The 21,888-nt window shown below is 43.6% G+C and overlaps 1 protein-coding gene across 2 annotated transcripts; it reads right to left on the bottom strand.

Annotated features, from left to right (window-relative positions):
- Window positions 1-7,449: 7,449 nt before the first annotated feature.
- lgals8a (galectin 8a) lies at window positions 7,450-21,841 on the bottom strand. Of its 2 annotated transcripts, XM_088933241.1 has the most exons (9): window positions 21,687-21,841; window positions 19,938-20,026; window positions 17,022-17,232; window positions 14,367-14,486; window positions 12,270-12,320; window positions 10,806-10,832; window positions 10,018-10,106; window positions 9,326-9,491; window positions 7,450-8,683 (listed from the first exon to the last, which is right to left on the bottom strand). In XM_088933241.1, exons 1-9 carry the CDS (start codon window positions 21,723-21,725, stop codon window positions 8,531-8,533), a joined length of 945 nt encoding a protein of 314 aa, XP_088789367.1. In that variant the 5' UTR covers window positions 21,726-21,841; the 3' UTR covers window positions 7,450-8,530. The 2 variants fall into 2 exon arrangements, with proteins under 2 accessions (XP_088789367.1, XP_088789376.1); XM_088933250.1 differs by lacking the exon at window positions 12,270-12,320.
- Between the last annotated feature and the right edge of the window lie 47 nt (window positions 21,842-21,888).

Below are 21,888 nucleotides of genomic sequence, written 5' to 3'. Positions count from 1 at the left end.
TTTATCCCACTTTTATACACCACTAACCATGCAAGAAGTGAATTTAAAATTTCACATTTCCTGGCCTATTTCTGTTAACAGCTGAAACCAAGTATAAGCCTTTGCAAGAACTTGGTCATTTGTTTAAAGTCCAAGTCTCGAGGCTCTAAATGAAGTGGAATACAGAGACGTCAGAGCTCCTTTGTAAAAAGGGACACTATAGTAAAGAGTGCTAGACCAAACAGCACGTCCCTAGAGGCAGTTGTCTTGAAAATGGAAAAGGTGGTCAACATTCCACCTGGTAATATTAAGACACTTTACCAGTACATCCTCTATCATAATGTTAAATTAAGTTGTATTTTAGAGATAAAGCATGGTTTGTTTTCATACATGAGCTTCTAAAATCTTTCTGTGAGTTCTTGAGGTATAAACATTTTTTACCCCTTGCTGTAGGCATCAATTTGCAAGTCCCCAGTGACAGTTGTGTTGTAATAGCCTTCTGCAAATGTTAATGGCTTGCCTTGCTCTGGCGAAACTTCCTGCAGCTGTCCCAAAACCCCATCGGATTGGTGGACGTGTTCCCTCCTGGAACGAAGACAGGTCCGTCTCCTTTTTGTTCACATGAACCTCAGATTTGTATGAAGCACTTGGAGTTGAGATTCTCACAGATGAGAGCTTCAAACCAAGGCGGAGAAGGAGCAGCTTTAACTGAACTGGAAGAGGATCCAAAAGGACTCTGAGCGACACCGTCTCGTGGTTGCTGTTTTTTTTCCAGTGTTGAACTGATCATGTCATTCATTGAAAGCCCCTTACAAAAACGGGGGATCGACAAATAATCCAAAATTTGTCCGCTTTAAGCATTTTCCAGGTATTTTTCCACCTGTATTAAAAGCAAAAAAAACATATTGGACAAATGCCAAACCACAAAGAGGTAGTTTTGTTTTGTCTTTTGATATAAAGGCGTTGAATTGGTGCGTGCAGTTTTTCATCTTAAACATGAACATAAATCTTTAATCTTTGAACGTGTTGTGGTCCTAATTCCATGGTGCATTACTTCTGGTCCATGCCTGCCGTTACATAACAACAGAGGAACAGGTTACAGCAGAGAGGAGGCTGCTGTTCTGAGTTGGCCGCCGGCAACTAATTGATTTGAATCTTCCAGCCATCTGTTCCTCTAGAATGACGGACTCTTCCCACTGCGCCACAGTAAACTGGGTTCAGACACAGACATACCTGTCATTTCTCTGACGCTCGTGCGGGAGATCTGTTAAAACCCACTCTCAGGATGTGCCTTTAAAGGTAAGGCTTTCTGACCTGGTCATCACGTGCTGATTGTTAAACGTTGGACACGTATAAACACGCATTGTGCACGTCTTGCAGTACGTGACCACTGCTCCGTCGCATTTTAAAATGGCCCTTGTGTCACCTGCAATGGAAAAACCTCCCGATTCATTTTGTCTGCCAAGGTAGAGGAAACGGGATGGCTGTTTTTTTTCTCCTACTGGAATGCCAGAAGCTCCACTGTGAACATTAAAGCATGTACCAACGCACTACAGCTCAGTCCTCTGTAATAATTTTAATGTGTGGCTAATGTTCTTACATTCCGCTGCTGACTTCAAAGGTGCTATTAACAGCTTTACGAATTGCAAGGCCTCGGGAATGATTGTGAATTTGTCTTTTGTTCGCTACTTGGCTGGCTCATTGTGGTGCCTCCAAGGGTATCTGGTGCCATCTGGTGGCAGTAGAGGGTCATTGGATTGGATCCTGAGTCACGGATGCCTTTACAGCCTGCAGTTGCTTTTCATGACAGCCTAAAGATTTGGTTTCTCCTAAGCCATTAATGTATTTTTCACTTATTTGCCTGCCAACAACCAAGGACTTGAGGGAGATTTTTTTTTTTTGTAGCAGAGAAAAAGTTATTTCTTCAGAATAAGGCTGTTTGAACTAATTTGACAATTTTTCAGAAAACAGAGGACTCCCTTTACCTGAATATTTTTGTTTGTCTGTTATCAGAGTTCTGCTACAGGACTCTGTGTTACATCACAGAGTAACTTCCACACATGAATAATGTAATGTTCATGGAGTCCACTCAAAGAGTCAGGTAAGTTTTACAATATACAATACAGGACATCAAGACTACCCTTCTCTTTGGCATAAACTCACAGAGATGTCAATGTAAAGATAAAAAGTACAGGCAATGGACAAAAAAATGGAAACACCTTGGTAAAGGAAGGATGCTGAAAGTATATTGAACACAAGTGCTTCTACAGAGGAACGGCTCGTGTGTTAATTAAGCAAATAACCATCCCAGCATGCTTAGGGTTGTGTATCAAAATGCTAGACAGGCCTGCTTGATGGCTGATCATGACTGCAAGAGGAGATCTCGGGGAACTTGAAAGAGGGGTGATTGTTGGGGTGTGTTGGGCAGGAGCATCAGTGACCAAGACAGCCCAACTTGCTGGTGATAATAATAATAATAAAACAACTTTATTTTATATAGCACTTTTAAAGGTGGCTTCTCCATGAGAATAAGGATTTTGAAGTCGACAGAACTTGACAGGAAGCCAGTGCAAGTACTCCAGGATAGGAGTAATGTGATTACTTGCACTAGACCTGGTCAGGATTCTGGCTGACAAATTTTGGACATACTGGAGTTTGTTCAATGTGGATTTAGATACCCCAGCGAATAGAGCATTACAGTAGTCAATTCGGGAGAAGACAAATGTGTTGATCAGCTTTTCAGCCACAATTTATGTTAACATAGAACGTGGTCTAGTGATATTTTTAAGGTGAAAGCACATGTGGGTTGAATGTCAAGCCAAATCAAGCAAAGTCAGATATCACCCCCCATGTTTTTCAGTTTAGACTGAAGTTCAAGTACAGTACCATGCACAGACAGGGTTACAGGACTGGCTTTACGAAGTTGATGGGGGTTGCCAATAAGTATGATGTCTGTCTTGTCACAATTTAGATTAAGTAAATTTTGAGTCGTCTGTGTTTTTATGTCAGAGGTGCAATTAGAATTGAGACAGTCACTTCAGTGTCAGGTTTGGTGTGAATGTACTGTAGATTTGAGTATCGTCAGGATAGAAATGATAGTTTAGGCCATGTGATCTTAAAAGCTGACCAAGTGGAAACAGGTAAATGCTGAAATGTAGGGAGCCCAGTATTAGCCCTGAGGAACACCAGACTTGACGAGTCCGGTTTCAGACAAAGTGACAGCGATCAGCGAGATGAGATTTGAACCATTTGAGAGCACTGTCAAAAAACTCCAAACACAGTCTCAAGGTGAGAAAGTAAGATCTCACGGTTAACAGTGTCGAAAGCAGCACTGAGATCAAGAAGAATGAGGATCGAGAGAGAACCAGAAGCAGATGCTATTTGAAGATCGTTAGTGACTTTGTTCAGGGCAGTGTCTGTGCTGTGAAGTTGTCTGAAACAAGATTGGAGGGGTTCGAAAAGGTTATTTGCAATGGGGTGATCAAGTGAATTGCAACGGCACGTTCTAGAATTTATGCCAGGAAGGCTAATTTGGAGATGGGAAGAAAATAGTTTTGACTGTCCAGAACCATGTTAGGCTTTTTTTGACACAGGGGTGAAGGCAGCAGTTTTGAGGACCGTTGGTACAACACCAGTGCTTAAGGGTTCATTTATTATATTGAGGACAACGGGGCAGAGAGAAGTGAAACAGGACTGAGATAAAGTGGTGGGAATGGGATCTAATAGGCAGGTGATGGGTTTCATGTGTGAAACCAGTTTAATGATGGCTGCAGAGTCAGCAAATGAGAAGTTGGAAAGAAGCAAACCAGTCAAGTTAAAGGCAAGCAGGGAGGAGGTGTGGAAGTAGCATGTGCTGTGGAGAGAATATGATGCTGGATGTAGTCTGTCTGGGAGCTCAAGAAATCTAAGGATGTGTTGCAAAGTTCCAGCAAGGCATGGTGAGGCAGCTGGGCTTCAGCAGTTTGTTGATGGTGGAGAAAAGGTGTCTAGGGCTGTTATAGTTATTTTCGATGATGTTAGAGAAGTAGGTGGATCTAGCAGACTCGATTGCAGGGGTGCCCAACCTTTTTTTAATGTAAGGTCTACTTTTTCATTTGCCAGTCCAGCGCGATCTATCAGTGTGAATTTGAAGCTCTGATATAGGAAAAACAGACTGTGGGCACATCAGTACAATAACGATACCCATCACTACAGTGAACCAGTAATGTTCCCCATTTTAGACAAAATATCCTACCTTAATGTGAGCATTGGCACTGAGAAGCTTGAGAACACTTGTAATTTTTTTGGGAACCTGTTGACACTGCTGATCATGTCGATGACATTTTTATTGTGTCCCTGCAGCTCGACATTCAGCTCATTCAGCAGTTCAGTCAAGTCTGTGAGCAATGCTAAATCCAGAAGCCACTGGTCATCCTCTAATTGGGCATACTCACCGTGTTTAGACCACTTGAGAAACTCTTTGATTTCAGGCAACAGCTGTCTGAACCTCGCCAAACATGTTTGTTTTTGAAATCTCTAAACAGCAGCAGCCTCAACAAACGCTTTTTAATGATTCTGGATCTCTGAATGACGTTTTGTGTTGAGCCAGGACGTGGCTCACAAAGAACGATGCGATGATTGCCGCTTTCGTGCTTGTATTAGGCTTCGTGAAAACCAACTGCTGCTAGTTGAGATTTTAATTTTTCCACTTTTCCTTTCGGTAACTTACTTTTATCGGGAAAGTCCACATCATTCGTTTTGTGTGCAGTTTTGAAATGTTCTGTATTTCCCTTTTTCGCGTAGACGCTAGCATTGCAGACTTGAATGCGAAAGAACAAAAAAGTAATCATGCTCCCATTCCTTGTGGTAACGATAAGTTTTTCGGCTTCTTTGCTTCATCATTTTCGCTCAAACACTACAACTATCAAATAGGCAGTCAAACTTATCAAGCTGTTGGCGAATTTGTCACGGCCAGTCTGTTTCGCTCCACTATGCGCTGTAGCGAATGTGGGGTTCGTGCGGCAATAACCAAGAGACCGGTCTTTAGTAGCGAACACCACACTCTCTGTTTACAGAGCTCCTGTAGCCTTTTTTTCAGTTCGGCCATCACTCAGGGAAGAGACTTTCACAACCCATTCGACAAGGGTTAAACACACACAAGGGCAGTAAAACGTACGACATTACATGCTCAGATCTGAATGAATTTTTAGGCTATCGGGAAAAAAAGTAATCAAATAGCCCATTTATTTTTTTCCAAACATTCTTGCAATTGACTGGTCAATCGCGATCAACTGGTTGGGCACCAGTCTTTATATTAAGGTAATATAAGCTATCCTATCGTATCCTTACATTCTGATGTTTCACAAGCAATCGGCAAGCTGAGCCGGGAATCCATTGAATTCTGAGAGAAGGACATCATCCACAAAGGCCAACAGGTGAGCTGAAGCCCATACTCCAGGATCGTCATATTACATCTAACTGCAGGGCAACATAGCCGAGCAACAGCGGATATATTGACTGGGGACTGCCTCTATTGGCCAGCCATGAGTTAATTGACTTTCTCTTGCAAGACTGGTGCAATTTTCCGATGGCATTTTTCCAGACGCTGGTAGACTCTGTGCCACGGAGCATCCAGGCTGCATACAGTGACCTAGCACTATTACAGTGGTGTTTCCACTTTTTATGTTAGCACCTATAGCTTTGAATGTGGCCTATAAAAGAGAAATAGGATAGATCTGGAAATGGGGTAGAATAAATGGTAACTAAAGATGTTCTGCTTGAAGTACACAATAGAGCAAATAAGGCTATGCAAGGCTTGAAACTAGCAGCCCGACTACTTTAATAAATTAAGATAAATTTAAGGAGAAAAGTTCATTTCAGTTTATTTGTCATATACAACAAGAAAAAGTCAGACAAGCAGTGTGAGAAGAAAAACCTCAGTGTGAGCCAGTGGTGGGATGGAGTTCAGTAATCTGACAGCTTGTGGGAAGAATCTGGATCTCTGAATCTGGAAGTTTGTGCCTTTATGCTCCTATAACACTTACCACAGGGAAGGGGGGAGAAACCAGGATGACTGGTGTCCGTAGCCATACTAATGGAGAGAAAATGTTTTGTAACAGCATGACACACAGGGTCTCACAAATGATGAGAAACTTTCAGACGAAAGGTTATTTCCTAATGTATGTTTCACTCAAGCATTTACAGATGATAAAGGGGCTGATGCCTGTTTACTAATTGTACTTAAGTGAGAGATGTCATTAGAGATATATATAGTTGTTAGACCATTAACAAAACTGTAAAAACTCACACCATTGCCGATGCAGTACCCAATAAACCGCATCATTAATGTAACGAATCGGCTTATTGACACCTCCCCCATTCACCGCGGACTTGAGAACAGAGAATTCAAAACTCTGCCCAGGACCCTGCCTTTGTCCTCTCATCCCAGTGCTATCCAGTTATCCCAGTGCCGTCCGGGGCCAGGCTTGCTTAGCCTCTGAGACCTGTGTTCTGCTCTCTCTACAGCAGGGTCTCACACTCTGTGCCCAGAGGGTCTCCTGAATCCCTGTGCCCCTGGACTTCAGTTCCAACCGGAGCAGTCAATGAAACAAGAAACCAGTTGACTGTCTACATCCCCCGAGTAGCATTTTCTAAACTGGCTGTATACAGGACTTTTCTTAAGACTTTCTACAGTTGTTTACTCATTTGCCTTTTTAAAGGTACACTTACAATACACATAAGTGTCTGGCTGGTGTTACGTCTCAGTAGTAATTGTATATTAATCAGGCAGTTTCTTTAATCATTAGACCGCCTATGTAACAGAACGTGGCTGGAAGAAATATCAGAAGATGCTCTACTGTGAAGATGCTCTACAGACCCCTGGTATTCATATTTAACACTGATGACCATTTTTTAAAACTGGTTCTTGGAAAAATGTAATCTTCCACTATTGCTTTTAGTTTAATGGCACTGTAAAAAACGATGACAAAATGCAAATGACAAAATACAAATAATGTACTTTGCACTGTGAAGTCATTTACTTTCTATACTGATGATCACCCACAGGGCTGGTGGCCAACCAGTTCTGAGCAAACCCAAACTTGAGTATTTCTCTTGCTGGAGCAGTTTGGCTGAAGAACCTTACTCAAGGATACAAGAGCAGTTTTTCCCTTGGCTTTGAACCCACACCCTTGAAGATGCCTGAACACTTCTCCATGATGCCGTTTGTAAAAGCAGTGATTTGAGATTATTAATCTTTCAGACAGCTATTTGGCCATGCAGTAACACTCTTGACTGCTGTATACTAATCCTAGCTAACAGGGAAAGTAGTTCACTCTGATATTCACTTCCTGGAGGTGGTATCTTCTTGGCAAGTATTTCAGTGCCTTCATATGTTTGTTGAAAATGCACTAGGGCTCAATAAGCAATTTAACCCCACAAATGAACAAGGCCAGGTGATTATGGAAAAATTAACAATCCCTCAAGACAAACCGAGGTCAGGTATGAATTTATTAGGGTCATAATGTATTCACATGAATCTTCACAACATGCCAGTTACAGAATCAAGGAAAATCCTCATTACAATATGCCCTGCATATTCCAAAAGAATGTCAGTTAAACACGAAAAACCTAATTTTCAGTATAAAAATATTTTTAGAAACCCACAATAATCAACGAGGCCAGCAAAACATCAAATTTTACAAACCTCTGTTAAATCTTTTTAAAGGGAACTTTGGCCCCTTCAGAAGTGAATGGCTGTTTCCATACTATACTTTAATCCAGAGATCCGTGAACATTTAGGCACAGGGTCTGTAAACTCTGCTTCTCTTTTTTTGGACTCTAGATGAGGTAACTCTTTTCCTCATATTCACAAAGTGGTCTCTCTTTCCTTACTCGGAGTCATATCTCCAGCCACAGGAAAAGGCGCTGGCCAGTTAAAAGTGAAATCACATCTCTAGACGTTGGTTTTAAAATTTAAAAAGGAGTCAAAAAACATTTTAAATGTGTCTTGAGTGTCAGATGATTTTGGTCATTCTCTTCCCAGCCAATTAAAACAGCTTTCCCTGCAGGAGTTGTAACCAGTGATTAGGCTTGGCGCTAATTCATGAATGAAGACGCAGTCTCTGGCCACACCAAAGCATTGTAAAAGATCTCATCCTCCCATCCTGTGCAAAACTGAAGACATCACAGTACTACTGTTCTGTTATTTTAATTAAATGATATATTAAATGCTAATATGATTGGCGTTTAATTCGGCATACCATTCCTTGAAACTCAGAAACTTTTTAACAGCAGCACAGCAACATCATGAGAATTGACATGCTTATTTTACTATTTGCCTAATAAGTCATCTTTTTTAACATCTGATTTTAACTTCCTTAATACCCTTTTTTTTGCTAATAGCTTTTCTGTTAATATACAGTTTTTACAATCACAAAAATACTGCTCAAATCACATGACCAGGGGGAAAAGAACTCTTTAGATGGCAGCAAAACAACAACGCTTCTTCAGTTTCAGGTTTCGGGTGAGTTTGTGCGGTTGACAGTATCCAGCCCCGCGCTGGGAAGCGTGCTCATTTCACCAGTTTCACGTCCAGCAGCTGCAGGTCGCCCATGATCTCCAGCTGGTCGATCCGCGACAGGTCTTGTACCCTGTGCTTGTAATCCAGCAGGTGAACCCCATTCACCGCCACCTTGAACTGCTGGGGTTCGCAGAAGATGATCATCTGCAGACACACACACACAGAAAGTACACACACCCATCAGTGCTCCCTGCGCATGCAGGGCCTGTGACTGTGCACACCGAGTCTGGGCACCTCCCCCTCCATTCAAGACACTGCCCCCATCTCCAGCCAACAGATCCTGGAGCTTGTGTGCACACCGTGAAAAGAAACAAGGTGTCGTTCACATAAATGTTCCTAAGTAGCACCTTTCGAGTTAGATGGGTGCTTTTAAATGAGACCGACAGATTACACTTAGTTGAAGTCATTGGCGTTACATTAAACTCCTCGTCCACAACGCCGGAGAGATGTGTAGTTCATGGAGTGTCCACCTACTGCTTTCTTCTGTTTATAGCTTTTACGTTTATTTAAACAGGTTTCAATTATAAAAGTGTGCATCAGGTTCAATTATCGCATTAAGTATCAGAACAGGTGATTTTGGGGGAAATCAATTTCAGAGCAGGAGGGTCGGGCATCCTTTGCTGCAAACACGCACTGACCCTACAGTGTGTTCTTGCGACGACGAATTAGCATCCTAACGCGTCTCATAACGGGACCGCCGTGGCAACGAACCACACTGGGAGATGGGGGTGGACCCATTCAGTGAGGGTCTTCCCTCAGCACGGCGAGTGGAAACGGCGCCGTTACCTCAAAGTACTCTCCGGCCGAGAAGGGGAAAGTGGGCAGGCTGTTCTCCTCCGGCCCCCAGCACTCTTGCAGGAAGGAGTTCCTGACGAACACGCTGGCCCTGATGCGGGGGTTCAGGTGCAGAGCGATGTCGCTCGACTCGCAGGAGCACAGGTTGATACTAAAGCTGCGGGAAACAAGAACGGGCTCACCGTCTCACCATCTCCAACATCAGCTGCCGTCACGGCAAACCAGAGACCTGAGCGCTGCTGGACCAGAGCAACAGGACAGACAGAGGCTACTACAGGATTGGTTCACGTTTACAACTCGGCTTACATCCCCCACTCTCACTGAAACGGCTGCTAGCCTTTTCCTCATTCCACCCAACAGGACAAATGCATTATGGAGTAACACACTTGACTTGGACTGCAGGCACGGCGCGGTGACGGCCCCGGCTTCAATTCCACACCCAGTGTGCTGTCTGGGTGGAGCCTGCACGTTCTCCCCACAGGCGTGTCATCCTGGTGCTCTGGTTTCCAGTCCAAAGACATAGTGGCAGGTTAACTGGTGTCTGGGAAAACTGGCCCTGGCGTGATGGACTGGTGTCCCCTCCGGGATCTACCCTGCCTCGGGCCCGTTGCCTGCCAGGATGGGCTCTGGCTCCCCCACGACCCTGGACTGGACAAAGCAGTCGGAAACAGATCTTCTCTCACCTGTGGGGATAAGCACTGACTTGTCCTTTAATAGTGATCGATTGTCCCGGGGCCACTCCATTGACAAGACTGGCTCTGTAAGGAAGGCTCTGAAACAGGACAGGGCAAAAGGTATAAATAAGAAAGGAGTCTAGATCACAACGGCTACACACGGCTTCTGTTTTTACGCATTCTTACAGCTGTATGTGTATGCCTGTCACACACAACACCATCGGGAATTACAAGGTTGCAAAATACACATTATGGTCAATTGTAAGCTATGAAATATTAAGAAAGAAACTTTTATTCATATTTAACAAGAGAGCAGGCAGCCTCAGTGCGATAATCTACCCTCAGTCAGTCCCCGAAGTGTTTGTGATTTTCACAGCAGGGTCTGTTCAGTAATTAAAGTACCAACTGGACAGGGTTCCTGCAGTAGAGTAGACAACACTGCCTACCCCTGATGTCTAGAGCACACATAATAGCTACAATATATGAAACGTGTTTATTTTTAGGATAAAATTAATCCAATGGCATTTAAGAGTGTGTGACTGTTTGTTCCAACTGATCTGTATTTCTGGATGACTTCCCAGTCTAGCTGTGTGCCCAGTCATCCGCAGCAGTGAATGTGTCCAAACCTATCTGGATTTTCCCCATGTTGCCTGCTAAGTATATGCAGAAATTTGTTGATCATCAATGTAGCAGTACATCAGGCACTCCTCAAGCACTGCAATCCGGTGATGAGTGATGCTAAATTCGGATAGGGGTGGCTCTCTGCTGACCCTGGGCTCCGGCCACACTCTACTTACCAGGTCACCTGTCTCGCAAAACACCTCCTGCAAAAAATAGAAATAAAAATCCCAACAATTAGGAGAATATAAAATCCCAGAAGCCAAGAGGGAAATGGAGAGTAGCTAATGACTGTTTTAGAAGTTCTGCAGCATGAAGTGAGATTTGAAGTTAAGGTACAGTATGTCTCACTCTTCTCTTGGGTTACAAACGATGGATGCACAAGGTTATAGAATTCACACTCATAAAATGCTGCCCCTGCCTGCATATTGGGAGACAGCAGTGTTGAACCATGACACTAAACAGTATCTAAAGTGCAAAGGCACTGTTGTCACAAGCAAGGTGAAAAGGCAACTGTTTCTAAACAATTCCTGGTCTTTTTTGAAAATCTGCTTACATGTCCAGCAGAAAGCTTTGTTTAACAAGAACCTCTTTGAATTGGGAGGGAAACACCTCACAATGCATTTTTTTGATCAAATTGCTTAGTACTCTTGGAGCTTAATAACTAAAATAAAGCTAATTAGAATGATCTCATCCATGAAACAGTTCATATGCAACCATGCACTTTGCCAATATAAGCTTTCTGTCAACCTGGTCACATTTCAAAAGACAAAAACAATACCAACGAGGAGAAAATGAATCTAACTGTTACAGAAAGTGAGCACAGCAAATGGAATCATAAAAACATCTTGACCTTGATCTGAATTCACACAGTGCATAACAAAGTACTTTATTTCCTGTTGCAAAAAGCCCCAGTTTGTCACAGATCAAGCACATCTTCCTTTCCTGGACTCTGTCTAAAGGAAGCTGTACAACTCTGCGTGCAAAAGCAAAGCTGTAAAGCTGACAGAGTACGCTGGGACTGCTCAGAAGGCGCACACTGGGACACACAGGCTCCTGCTGAAGTATTCACCCCCTGCCAAGGTTGTCCCGTTCTGCTGAATTACAAATGATGTGTACACACCTTTTTTTAAAGTGAATGCTCTTATCAAGGCTTGCATGCTCAAACGGATCGCCTTTATGAATGAAAGAAGTTAAAATGTTAGCTGAAGCTGCAAAGGAAAAGCCAGAATTGAAGTGAGGTGGACTGTGTTTTCACCTCCCTGAGTCAATACTGGGTGGAAGCAGCAGTTAACTGACTGTGTCAGTCTCTCGGGATACGTCTCTACAGACTTCAGACACTGGAATGGTCATCGGAAAGGGGGTGAATTCTTCTGAAAGGCACTGTATGAACGGTATGGGGAAAGTGCACATGGATGTTGGTTTTGAAGACCTTTTGCCTTTTTTTACCCTTTAAAATGTATTGAGGTAGAACTTTTGGAGCTAAACTGATAAGGTGAAACAAAAAAAGTGGCCAAGAGTTTGGATAAATTAAGTACAAGCTTCGAGGCCCTCCACTCCTAAAAGCACATGGATAACCCCACCCTCACCACTGGGGCAACGCAGGCCATGGACTGGATTGTGAAGAGCGAATGAAAGCTTACTTTCACTTGTCTGTCTTTGCTCGGCAGAACTGATGCTGGCGGAGATGAAGTCTGAAAATGTAAGTAAAACACTAGACCAAATGAAAACATGGATGATGCAAAACAAACATTTCTCACACTTAAACCGTGCACATGTAAAGACATACTGGAATTGTCAAGCGACAAGCTTAACACACGCTGATCTCATAGAACAGCGCTTCACACAGCCGACATGCAGTTAAACTTTTAAGTTAGAGCCACAGAACCGAGAGCCGAAATTGATGAAAAAGCAGAAGCATTTCGCATCACTCCCACGGACGCTCTTAATATTCTTCCCATGTAGTCAGAGACAACAAAAGACCCACACTGCTGTATAATCAGGTCTCCATTCGTTGAAAGAGGTGCCTTTTCTTAAGAGCCCGGGCTCGATTTTTGACACTGGACACTGAAGCGCTCCTCGTCCACACTCCAACCTGATGTTTTCATCAACTGCTTGGATCCAGGCTCTGTGAAGTTGGCCCTCCCTACAAACAGCACAATACATTTCTGAAGCCCCCCCCCCCACTCGTTAGTCCTCTGTTAGTGTCGGTTTGTGTCACTGAGAGTAACGTTTGTGCTTCTTCCATTCCCGAAATATAGCGCCTACTTTGTCAGGGAATCAGGTGACAGTCTACAAGGAACTTTACTGGTAGTAACACACTCTCGGTACTTAATTGACTTAATTACTGAATATGAGAAGGCTTGGTACTGGTCTGCTTTTATATATTTGCTGCTCACAAATGACGATAACGAAGCATTGACACTGAAAGGGAATGGTTGTGTTTTAACTGATGACAAAGCCTGCAAACTGCATTCTTGTCTGTGCAGGGGGTGGTGTGGGGAGGATCTTTTCCATTTGAATAACAGTCATTCACCTGCATGTCTGTGTGCGCCTATGTGAATAGTTAAATTAGATCCATCTGCAATATGTTAATCTCACCACAAGAATTTTACCCTTAAAACAACATTAGGAACAGAATGCTGCAATTACCAGTGGCTGTATTACATAGTTATTAGGGTTATACATGCCTGATGTGGTTTATTTCTTACATAATTCCAAACTCTGGAATATAATATATAATTATAACCAAATACTGTAACAGTGTAACAGTACAGTATTTGGTTAAAATTATATCATTCACACTGCTGGAAATAATTTACAATTCGTAAGAAGAGGGCTTATCCAGAGGTGCAGGTAATATATCGGAAATAAAGACAAACTCCTGGCTTCAACCGATCAAAAGATCACAACTGGATGATCTGGGGGGTCATGATTTTTGTGTGTTTGTAGGGGGCCAAGGTCACAGAGTCACGCGATTCTCCGAAAAGAAGGTTTTAAGTCTCAGGAACGAAAGCAGCGCAGACGCTACTCACAACGACACAAACGGAGCACGGTGTGTTTCATTGTTTGTGCCGTTTGTAGTATTTTGTGCGCAGCAAATACGTAAAAGTCGACGGGTATCACACCTCCTCAAGCTCAATAATTAAGCACATTCACTATTTAGAGTGTATTATTACCGGCAAAGTTCATTGTAGACCGTCACGTGATTCCCTGAAAAAATAAGGCATGTATCTCTGGAAAGAAAACAGCTTTCAATAGCACACACCAACACTAACGGAGCACTAACAAATGTGGTGGATTTATACTGTTTGTGCTGTTTGTAGGGGGGGTCAATTTCACAGAGCCTTAGATCTGTAGCATCTACCATACAGGGATACATTTTCTGTGTCTTCGTTGCTGAGCAAGTTAGCAAGCGGTCACAAGATACTCCTATTAAAACAAATGGATAAAAGCCAATTTAAGTAACATTTCAGGCCTATATTTCTTGAATACATTCCAGGCAAATAAGCCCAGACATGCAGTGTTCAATAAGGCTTACGACATTTTTTAAAATTGATATAACTCACAATTTATGACCAAGAGCATTTCATTTCTAGAAACAGGGGGGTCTGTCGGCTAAATGTAGCAAAACTGCGATTTTTCAACTAGAGAAACAAAAGAGATGCACTCCTCTGTAGTGCTTGCTGAAAACGGACTCTGAAGTGCCGCTGAAGGAAAAACCAAGAATATTTACTTACAGAGCTTGAAACGAATGCAATGGCCTCAATCTTGACTTTGCCACTTATCCCGAGCGTGTCCACCTTTTTGAGGTCCACCCTGTAGTTGTACTGCAGCAGGTGCTTCCCGTTCAAGGCCACCTGGAAGGGGAGGCACAGCACTGACACTCCGCTCTCACAAGAGCCCCCCCCCCCAGCTGGGAGCCAAGAAGGCACGGCTGACCTTACAGAACAGCAACGGAGAGTCTCAAACAGAACAGGTGGAGGTTTATTCTACGCTGGAGAGAAAAGAAAGGAGACACGTTTCGGCTGTGGAGCCTTCTCCAGGTGTGAAGAAGGCTAAATTGAATAAAGTTTTATCTAACCACTCTATCCAATTCACTTGAAGAAGGCTCCACAGCTGACATGTTGCGTCTCTTTTCTTTTCATTATTTTCATAATGGAATAAACCTTTACCTGTTCCTTTGCAGCCTGCGCATGCTGACGCAGCTCCCTACTACTACTGCTGCTGTGCGCTTTGTGCTTGGTGCTCAGTCACTCATCACCTCTGTGTCATTTTCACGGCAGGAATCTGTAGAAGGACCATTATTCATCTGGCCATTCATTTTCTAACAGCTTTATCCAATTCAGGGCCACAAGGAGCCGGAGCCTATCCCAGCAAGCAACTGGCAGAAGTCAGGATACACCCGGACAGGATGCCAGTTCACTGCAGGGCACACACAGAAGCAAACGCACACACTGACACCTAGAGCCAATTTTCCCAGAAGTCTATTAACCAACCAGCACATCTTTGGACTGTGGGAGGAAACCAGAGTCCCTGAAGGGAAACCCACACCAACACTGGAAGAACTAACAAACTCCGCACAGACAGCACCCCAGGAATTGAACCCAGGGCCCCAGCGCTGCAGGGCAGTCATTTCAGTCATTGTGCCAACATGCCACCCAACCTTTATTTATAAAATTGGAAAATAAGCCATTATTTCTTGTCATACTGTATAATCTGCCAAATTTGCAATGGACTGGTTATTTTAAGGCACAAGAGCACTTGCAAACAAGCTCCTCTTACATCTTCACCTGTCTGAGTCGTTCACCTCCTGGCAGGGGGCCGGAGGGGAGAGCAGCTCCCAGCAGCATCGCTGCAGCCAAGCAGCAAGTCACCGGAGCCGCTGTAGCGCCGCACACCGAGAGGACCTGACTCACGCCCACTCTACCCTGGCTGCGCGCCCTGGACACGATGGTGCCTAGGCTGACAGGCCGGAGGAACTGAACCTCCTTAGTCCTGAACGGAGAAGCCCACGAGGAGGACGGACACAAGTAGCCACAATCCTCAAAGACACAGACAGAGTCAACCTAGCGGACGTCTTCAGGACGAACAGCAAAGTGGGAGTCCGGAACAAGCTTCACAGCCATATATTTAAAGCTGATACTTTGGTTTCTTTCAAGATGAGATAATAATAATAATAATAATTGCTTACACTTATATAGCACTTTTCTGGACACTCTGCTCAAAGCGCTTTACAGGTGATGGGGACTCCCCTCCACCAGCACCAGTGTGCAGCCCCACCTGGATGAAGTGACAGCAGCCATAGTGCGCCAGTACACTCACCACACACCAGCGCTCTGTGGGGAGGAGAGCAGAGTGATGAAGCCAGGTCATGGATGGGGATTATTAGGAGGCCATGACTAGTAAAGGCCAGGGGGACATTTTGTCCAGGACACCAGGGTAACACTTTTATTGACCATTTTTTTCCATGACCACAGAGAGTCAGGACCTCGGTTTTACATCTCATCTGAAGGATGGCGCCTTTTTACAGTATAGTGTCCCCGTCACTATACTGGGGCATTAGGACCCACACAGACCGCAGGGTGAGCGCCCCCTACTGGCCCCACTAATACCTCTTCCAGCAGCAACAGGCTACAAACGGCAATGTTTCAATCAGTTTCTTGAAAGAAATAGTCAGCCAGGGCTAAGAACATATATATGGCTAAGAACATTAAACGGTTATTAATCAGAGGAGAGGATGCCCGTCTGTAGCCTGCTTAGTAGTTAGTAGCTAATATCACCCTGCAACTCACAGCTGGCTGCCCACTGAAGCTCAGCAGGTGTGAGCCTGGCCAGTACCTGGATGGGAGAAAAACTGGGAAAAACTAAAGGTGCTGCTGGAAGTGGTGTAAGTGGGGCCAGTAGGGGGCGCTCACCCAACGGTATGTGTGGGTCTTAATATCCCAGTATAGTAATGGAGACATTATACTTTAACACAAGGCTCTATCCTTTGGATGAGATATAAAACCTTTGGATGAGGTCCTGACTCCCTGTGGTCATTAAAAATCCCAGGGCGTTTCTCGAATAGAGTAGGGGTGTAACCCCGGAGTCCTGGTCAAAATTTCCCATTGGCCCTTACCAATCATGGCCTCCTAATAATCCCCATCTCTGAACTGGCCTCATCACTCTGTTCTCCTCCCCACTAATAGCTGATGTGTGGTGAGCGTTCTGGCGCACTATGGCTCCCGTCGCATCATCCAGGTGGGGCTGCACACTGGTGCTGGTGGAGGGGAGTCCCCATCACCTGTAAAGCGCTTTGAGTGGAGTGTCCAGAAAAGCGCTATATAAGAGTAAGGATATTTATATATTATTAAGATGTTACACTGGGAATCCACCCGGCAGGGACATCTTACCTTGAACATGTCTCCCTCCACCAGAATGATGGTCTCGAAGTTCTCCCCTCTCTGGAGGGGCAGGTCGTAGAGGATCTCCTCCTTGCCCCAGCGCTCCTGCTGCAGCGAGTTACACACCACGCAGGGGGAGCGCTTGAACCGGGGGTTGAAATGAAAGGCCACGTCAGCACGGGGCTTGGTGCTGCTCCCACACATGAAATCCACCTGAAACCTGGACAGGGAGGGAGGGGGGTGAAAGAACCGGGGTGACGCTGGAAATGTGAAGCCACGAATACGTGCGAGGAGATCACCTGCACCGGTGGTGCTGCACTGTTAACCTGCAGCAAGTGGAGAGTTCATTGTTCATTCTGTCAGCAAATCACACAACACTGGGCCGCAAATTCCTCAACCAACAGCTCAATAAATACAATGCTCATCATGCTGGAGGCAGGCACCATTATCTCCCATAAGATTGTCGTATCAGAGTCTCTCACGTTTGCAGTTAACACTGTGACTACACTACATCATTTCAGCATTTGCAGTGTTTGCCTATCTGAAGGTGAGCTAAGAGGCAGGTAAACACGGAGGATCAAAGCAGGTTTTCCTGTTAATCATAACTAACTCAATGGTAAATCATTAGACCTTCAACAGCCATAGAACACAGCACACACAGAGAAGGAGACAGTGAAACAGAAGAGAAGACACAGGAGCAACATCATCACCCTCCTGTTGCTCGAAGCTTGTGTCATGTGAGAGGACCTTGTTACGATGACTCTTGGAGAGCAGACTCTGGATAAGTTATCTGAACTTTGTTTTAGAGATCTTGCTGTCCGGTTATTTTTGGAAATTCTGATTTCCTGCATTGTGGAATCCTCGGACTAAAAACGTTCTCTCCCGGTTGGGCAATGCATTTCTAGAACAGGAAATGATTCCAATTCATTGAAATGATTGTGGAAATGATGCCCACTTCTGCATATCCATGGTCGTAAAAGGGAAGATTTATTTCTGAGAAGTTCCAGGCAATGCTGGGTTCTCCTCTTTTTGGTCCGTTTAGGCATTGAGGTGGTCTCTAGATTCCAGATTACAGGGCTAGAATTCCCTGTTTCCAGGTCTACAAGACGTAAGCCTTTGAAACACGTGGTCTTTTAAATACATGAAATCAATAACTGGTTTATGTTGTGTAACGTTGCATGTCGTACAGATTGCGTTGCATTTTGTTCATAAATATTTGTCCTGTCAAGTTTGACTCAGATTTTGTTACTCCATCACCAGAACTGTGACGGATGATAGAGATCAGGTCATGTGCCACCAGTATGCACACGCCTGGTTTTGCCACTCGAGTGTCATTCACTGAACTGCGCTCTCTGTTGAGTGACAGTGCTCACAACAGCTCATGAAGGCTCAGCTCAGTACACTGCTCTCACACAGGAAATGTTCATTTGTCCATGCTTTGATTGCCGGTAACAGCTTTATCCTTAGGAGGGGGGGTGACAGTGAGATGGACCCTAACTTAGCGGACACAGGGTGTCAGGTGAGACTGCACCCCAGACACCCTCAGGACACCTCCTTCCATCACAGGGGACCCACACACACAGACACCCCGGGGAATAGGGTGTGATTAATATGGAGAGCATGTCCTTAGACTATGGGAGAAGACCAGAGCACCTGAAGAAAACCCCCTTCATGTGTGGGGAACATGCAAACTCCATACAGACAAAGCCAGCACTGCCATGAAGTGACTCAGTGCCCCCCATGTAGAAAATCTCTTTTACCATCAATTGAAAAAGACTATTCCACATAAAGTATTATACACAGATTTAACTATATCCTAATTGACAATGGAGATTTAAATACGCAAACACAAAATTGTGAAATGTGCACAAAATCTCTGAATAATATCTGTACTGCAATCCATCTAGAATAACTACTGTATATCATTTAAATCATAAGAAAATTATGATTACAAGCCATTGGGCCCACCTTGCTGGTTTGTTTGTTCGGTAACTAAGCCTGTCTAACCTTTTGTCCAGCTGTTTCTTAAATGTGCCCAGAGTTTGGATCTCAACCACATGGATGGGAAGCCTGTACCATGCACCCACACCTTTTTGTGTAAAGAAGTGTTTACGATCCTCCAGTTTAAATGAATTCCTATGTATTTTCCAGTTGAGAGCCTCTGCCCTTATTTTGTTGGGGGTGATGTAGTCCCCAATCATCCTCAAACATTTTTCTTACTCAAATCAAATCAAAAACTTTTTTCCCCCCCAAAAGAATTCACAACAATTAATGCAGGCCCAGTACTAGATTTGCAATTCTAAGAAAGACAAACTAAGAATATAAAGTACTCTAGCGAAAATAGACTTAAACAATTAGCTTATCTGCATTTTAGCTTCTATCATTGTGCAGAAAAAAAATCACTGCACACTCCTCAGTGAACTACAGTAACCGCTCAAGTATGTTAACATTTCAGGTTCGGGAAAATACTAATTTTATTCTCATGGTCTTTCATGCATATAACACTCTAACAGCCTGAATTGACACATATTTGAATCACTGAGAGTTCACTGCCAGAATCCGTAAGAAAACAAAATTCTGCTTTTTATTCAGGACAGTCCTACAAAGATGTTAAAAATTAGTTCATTTTAATACTAACTTTGAAGTTTAATGCAAAAGCATTCCAAATAAGTGACCTTTGTCTCTGTCCCAAGCTAATTCTGTTTTCAGTTTAGAAAGAGCAAACATTCAGTTAATAAAACATCTCTATTAATTTTGAGGACAGATGCTTACTTGGTGATAAAAGGTTGTATTTGCCGGCAGCTTCTGATGATTGAGACTAACAAGGGGTTTCAGAAGTCTCCATGGCAGCAATCATGGATTGCGAGCAGTGTGGACTTTCTGATAGCAAACTAGTTGCTCAATTTCCTCGAAAGAAATGCTTACCTGTCAGCATCACTGAGAACTGCTCCTTGGATAAGTACCATATCACCAGGATGAAGTCCACCCAGTATTGTCCCAGCGTAGGGAATTGTCTATAACGACACAGAATGCGCAATCTTACGCTCATACCACAATACTTCATCCAATGGTTACAATTTTAAACATTCATGTTACCAATAACATGACAATAATATGTCAGCACATATTTTCAAAGAGTTCTTGTCTGTTGTGGGCTCTTTCTGTGAGTGCTGTGCAACTCGGTTTTTACTTGGCATTGATGACACCTGACTTCTGTTTCAAGAATTTCACATTAAAAAATTAAAATTCCACCCAATTAACTTCTATACACATCTGGTCATTAAAGCTCTGCAACGTTAAATACAATTGTATCAGACTCCGAGATATGTAGTTTCACTGGATTCATTTCTTTGTTGTCCTCATGTTTTTCTTTTTAAAGACAATGAAATTGAGTATATAACGTTATTTTGAAGCTCGTCTTTGCCTTGGGATTATTTGGAATTGGAGAACTAGTTTCTTTTCTAGGACTCGGGTGACTGTCATCGACCGCATGGACTTGTTTACTTGCTCCGGTCTAAACTGTTTAACGCAAAAGGCGTTGCTACATTACCAATCAGAACACTCTCTTGCGTATCTGTTATCTCAGAAGGCTCATTTCATACAGCCCCGAATTTAAAAGACAATTCCCATGAATAAATTCTATTTCGACCTTAAAATCGAGCCAAAGAAGATATGTCTGGTGAAATATCTTAGCTATTATTTTATAATTCACCTTTTTGAAACTCCCATCGCGTGGTTACTTGTCAAAAGAGTAATCTAATTCATATCTGATTAATTCATTAATATTTGGGTAATTAATGTATAATAAGTTATGTCTGATGTGCTTTATACTGTTTTTTTTTATTATTCTTTTCTACAGTTTATCAGTAAAACCTTTTAAAAAACATTTTTTTTACTAATGAAAATAAATATCCAATAAACCCCATAATTGCTGTAGTGTCTGTAATACATTAAACTACTACAAAACCAAAGACATGAGTGGCAGGTACAACGAAAAATTTGCCATTTTAATCAGAATGTTAATAGAGGCAATAATGCAGTTTCTCTATACAGACTGAGCGCAGATGGGCTGGTCGCGGTTTCTCAAATCAATGCAGTAGAAGTTAACTCAAAAACGAAACTGCAAACCACGACTAAGACGACGCAATTAACGCAAACTGGAAATATACCAGCCGACGAATTACTGTATAGAGGCGTTACGGTAAATCTACTGCATTTTCACGTAATTTAATGTCAGCTGGCTTCGAAAACGGTATGGGGTGCACACAGAATTTACTTCTTTCCAGAAAACATTAATACATGAAGCAAGACAGCTTTCACTTTCCACTTCTTTCTCTGCTGAGGAGTGAAGCGGGTAGGGGAGAACACGGTCTGACTCTTGTCTCCCGGTCCATAATCGTCTCTTTCAGCTCATCTCCACAGCAATGCCGCACAACATGGGGGTCGGGGGTCTGCTCGAGTGACGCAGGCCGGCGCGCCCGACCCGCACCCCGATGCGACACGATCTCGCCAAACATCTCTTAATTAAAACAAATATATATAACACTGTGCAGCACACCCGGCGGTCCCAAAACGAAAGACATTTGCGTGTCACCGACCGCAGGGCAGCTGTGAGGCATTGGGTTGTGTGCAGTACACCCGCAGTGCAGTGCGGTGCGGTGCAAGAGATCTTACCGGATTTAAAACCGTTTGCCTGGGACTCGTAACAGACATGACTCCTGTCCTGAGTGAATACGTGCCCTGGTCCAGCGATTTATATCACGAAATTGCACGCAATTTTAATTCCGCCTTATTTTCACTTCCTCTTTCGCAGACCTAGAGGGCGGAGTGAATTTTATCGGCCAATCGTGGCTGAAGGTCCCCCCCTTGCAGGTTG

Source organism: Atractosteus spatula, chromosome 2 (genome assembly GCF_055471065.1).
Source record: "Atractosteus spatula isolate fAtrSpa1 chromosome 2, fAtrSpa1.hap1, whole genome shotgun sequence".
NCBI lineage: Eukaryota > Metazoa > Chordata > Actinopteri > Semionotiformes > Lepisosteidae > Atractosteus > Atractosteus spatula.
The sequence above is the reverse complement of the archived record's forward strand: the minus strand, read 5'-3'. Positions and strand labels throughout refer to the sequence as shown.

Excerpts from the sequence above, each read along its gene's own strand:
- lgals8a (XM_088933241.1), bottom strand. The coding sequence starts at position 21,725 with ATGTCTGTTACGAGTCCCAGGCAAACGGTTTTAAATCCG. Across the intron at positions 12,321-14,366 it reads TTGCATTCGTTTCAAGCTCT|ACTTCATCTCCGCCAGCATC; the intron begins GTAAGTAAATAT and ends TTACATTTTCAG. Across the intron at positions 10,107-10,805 it reads TTTGCGAGACAGGTGACCTG|AGCCTTCCTTACAGAGCCAG; the intron begins GTAAGTAGAGTG and ends GTCCTGTTTCAG.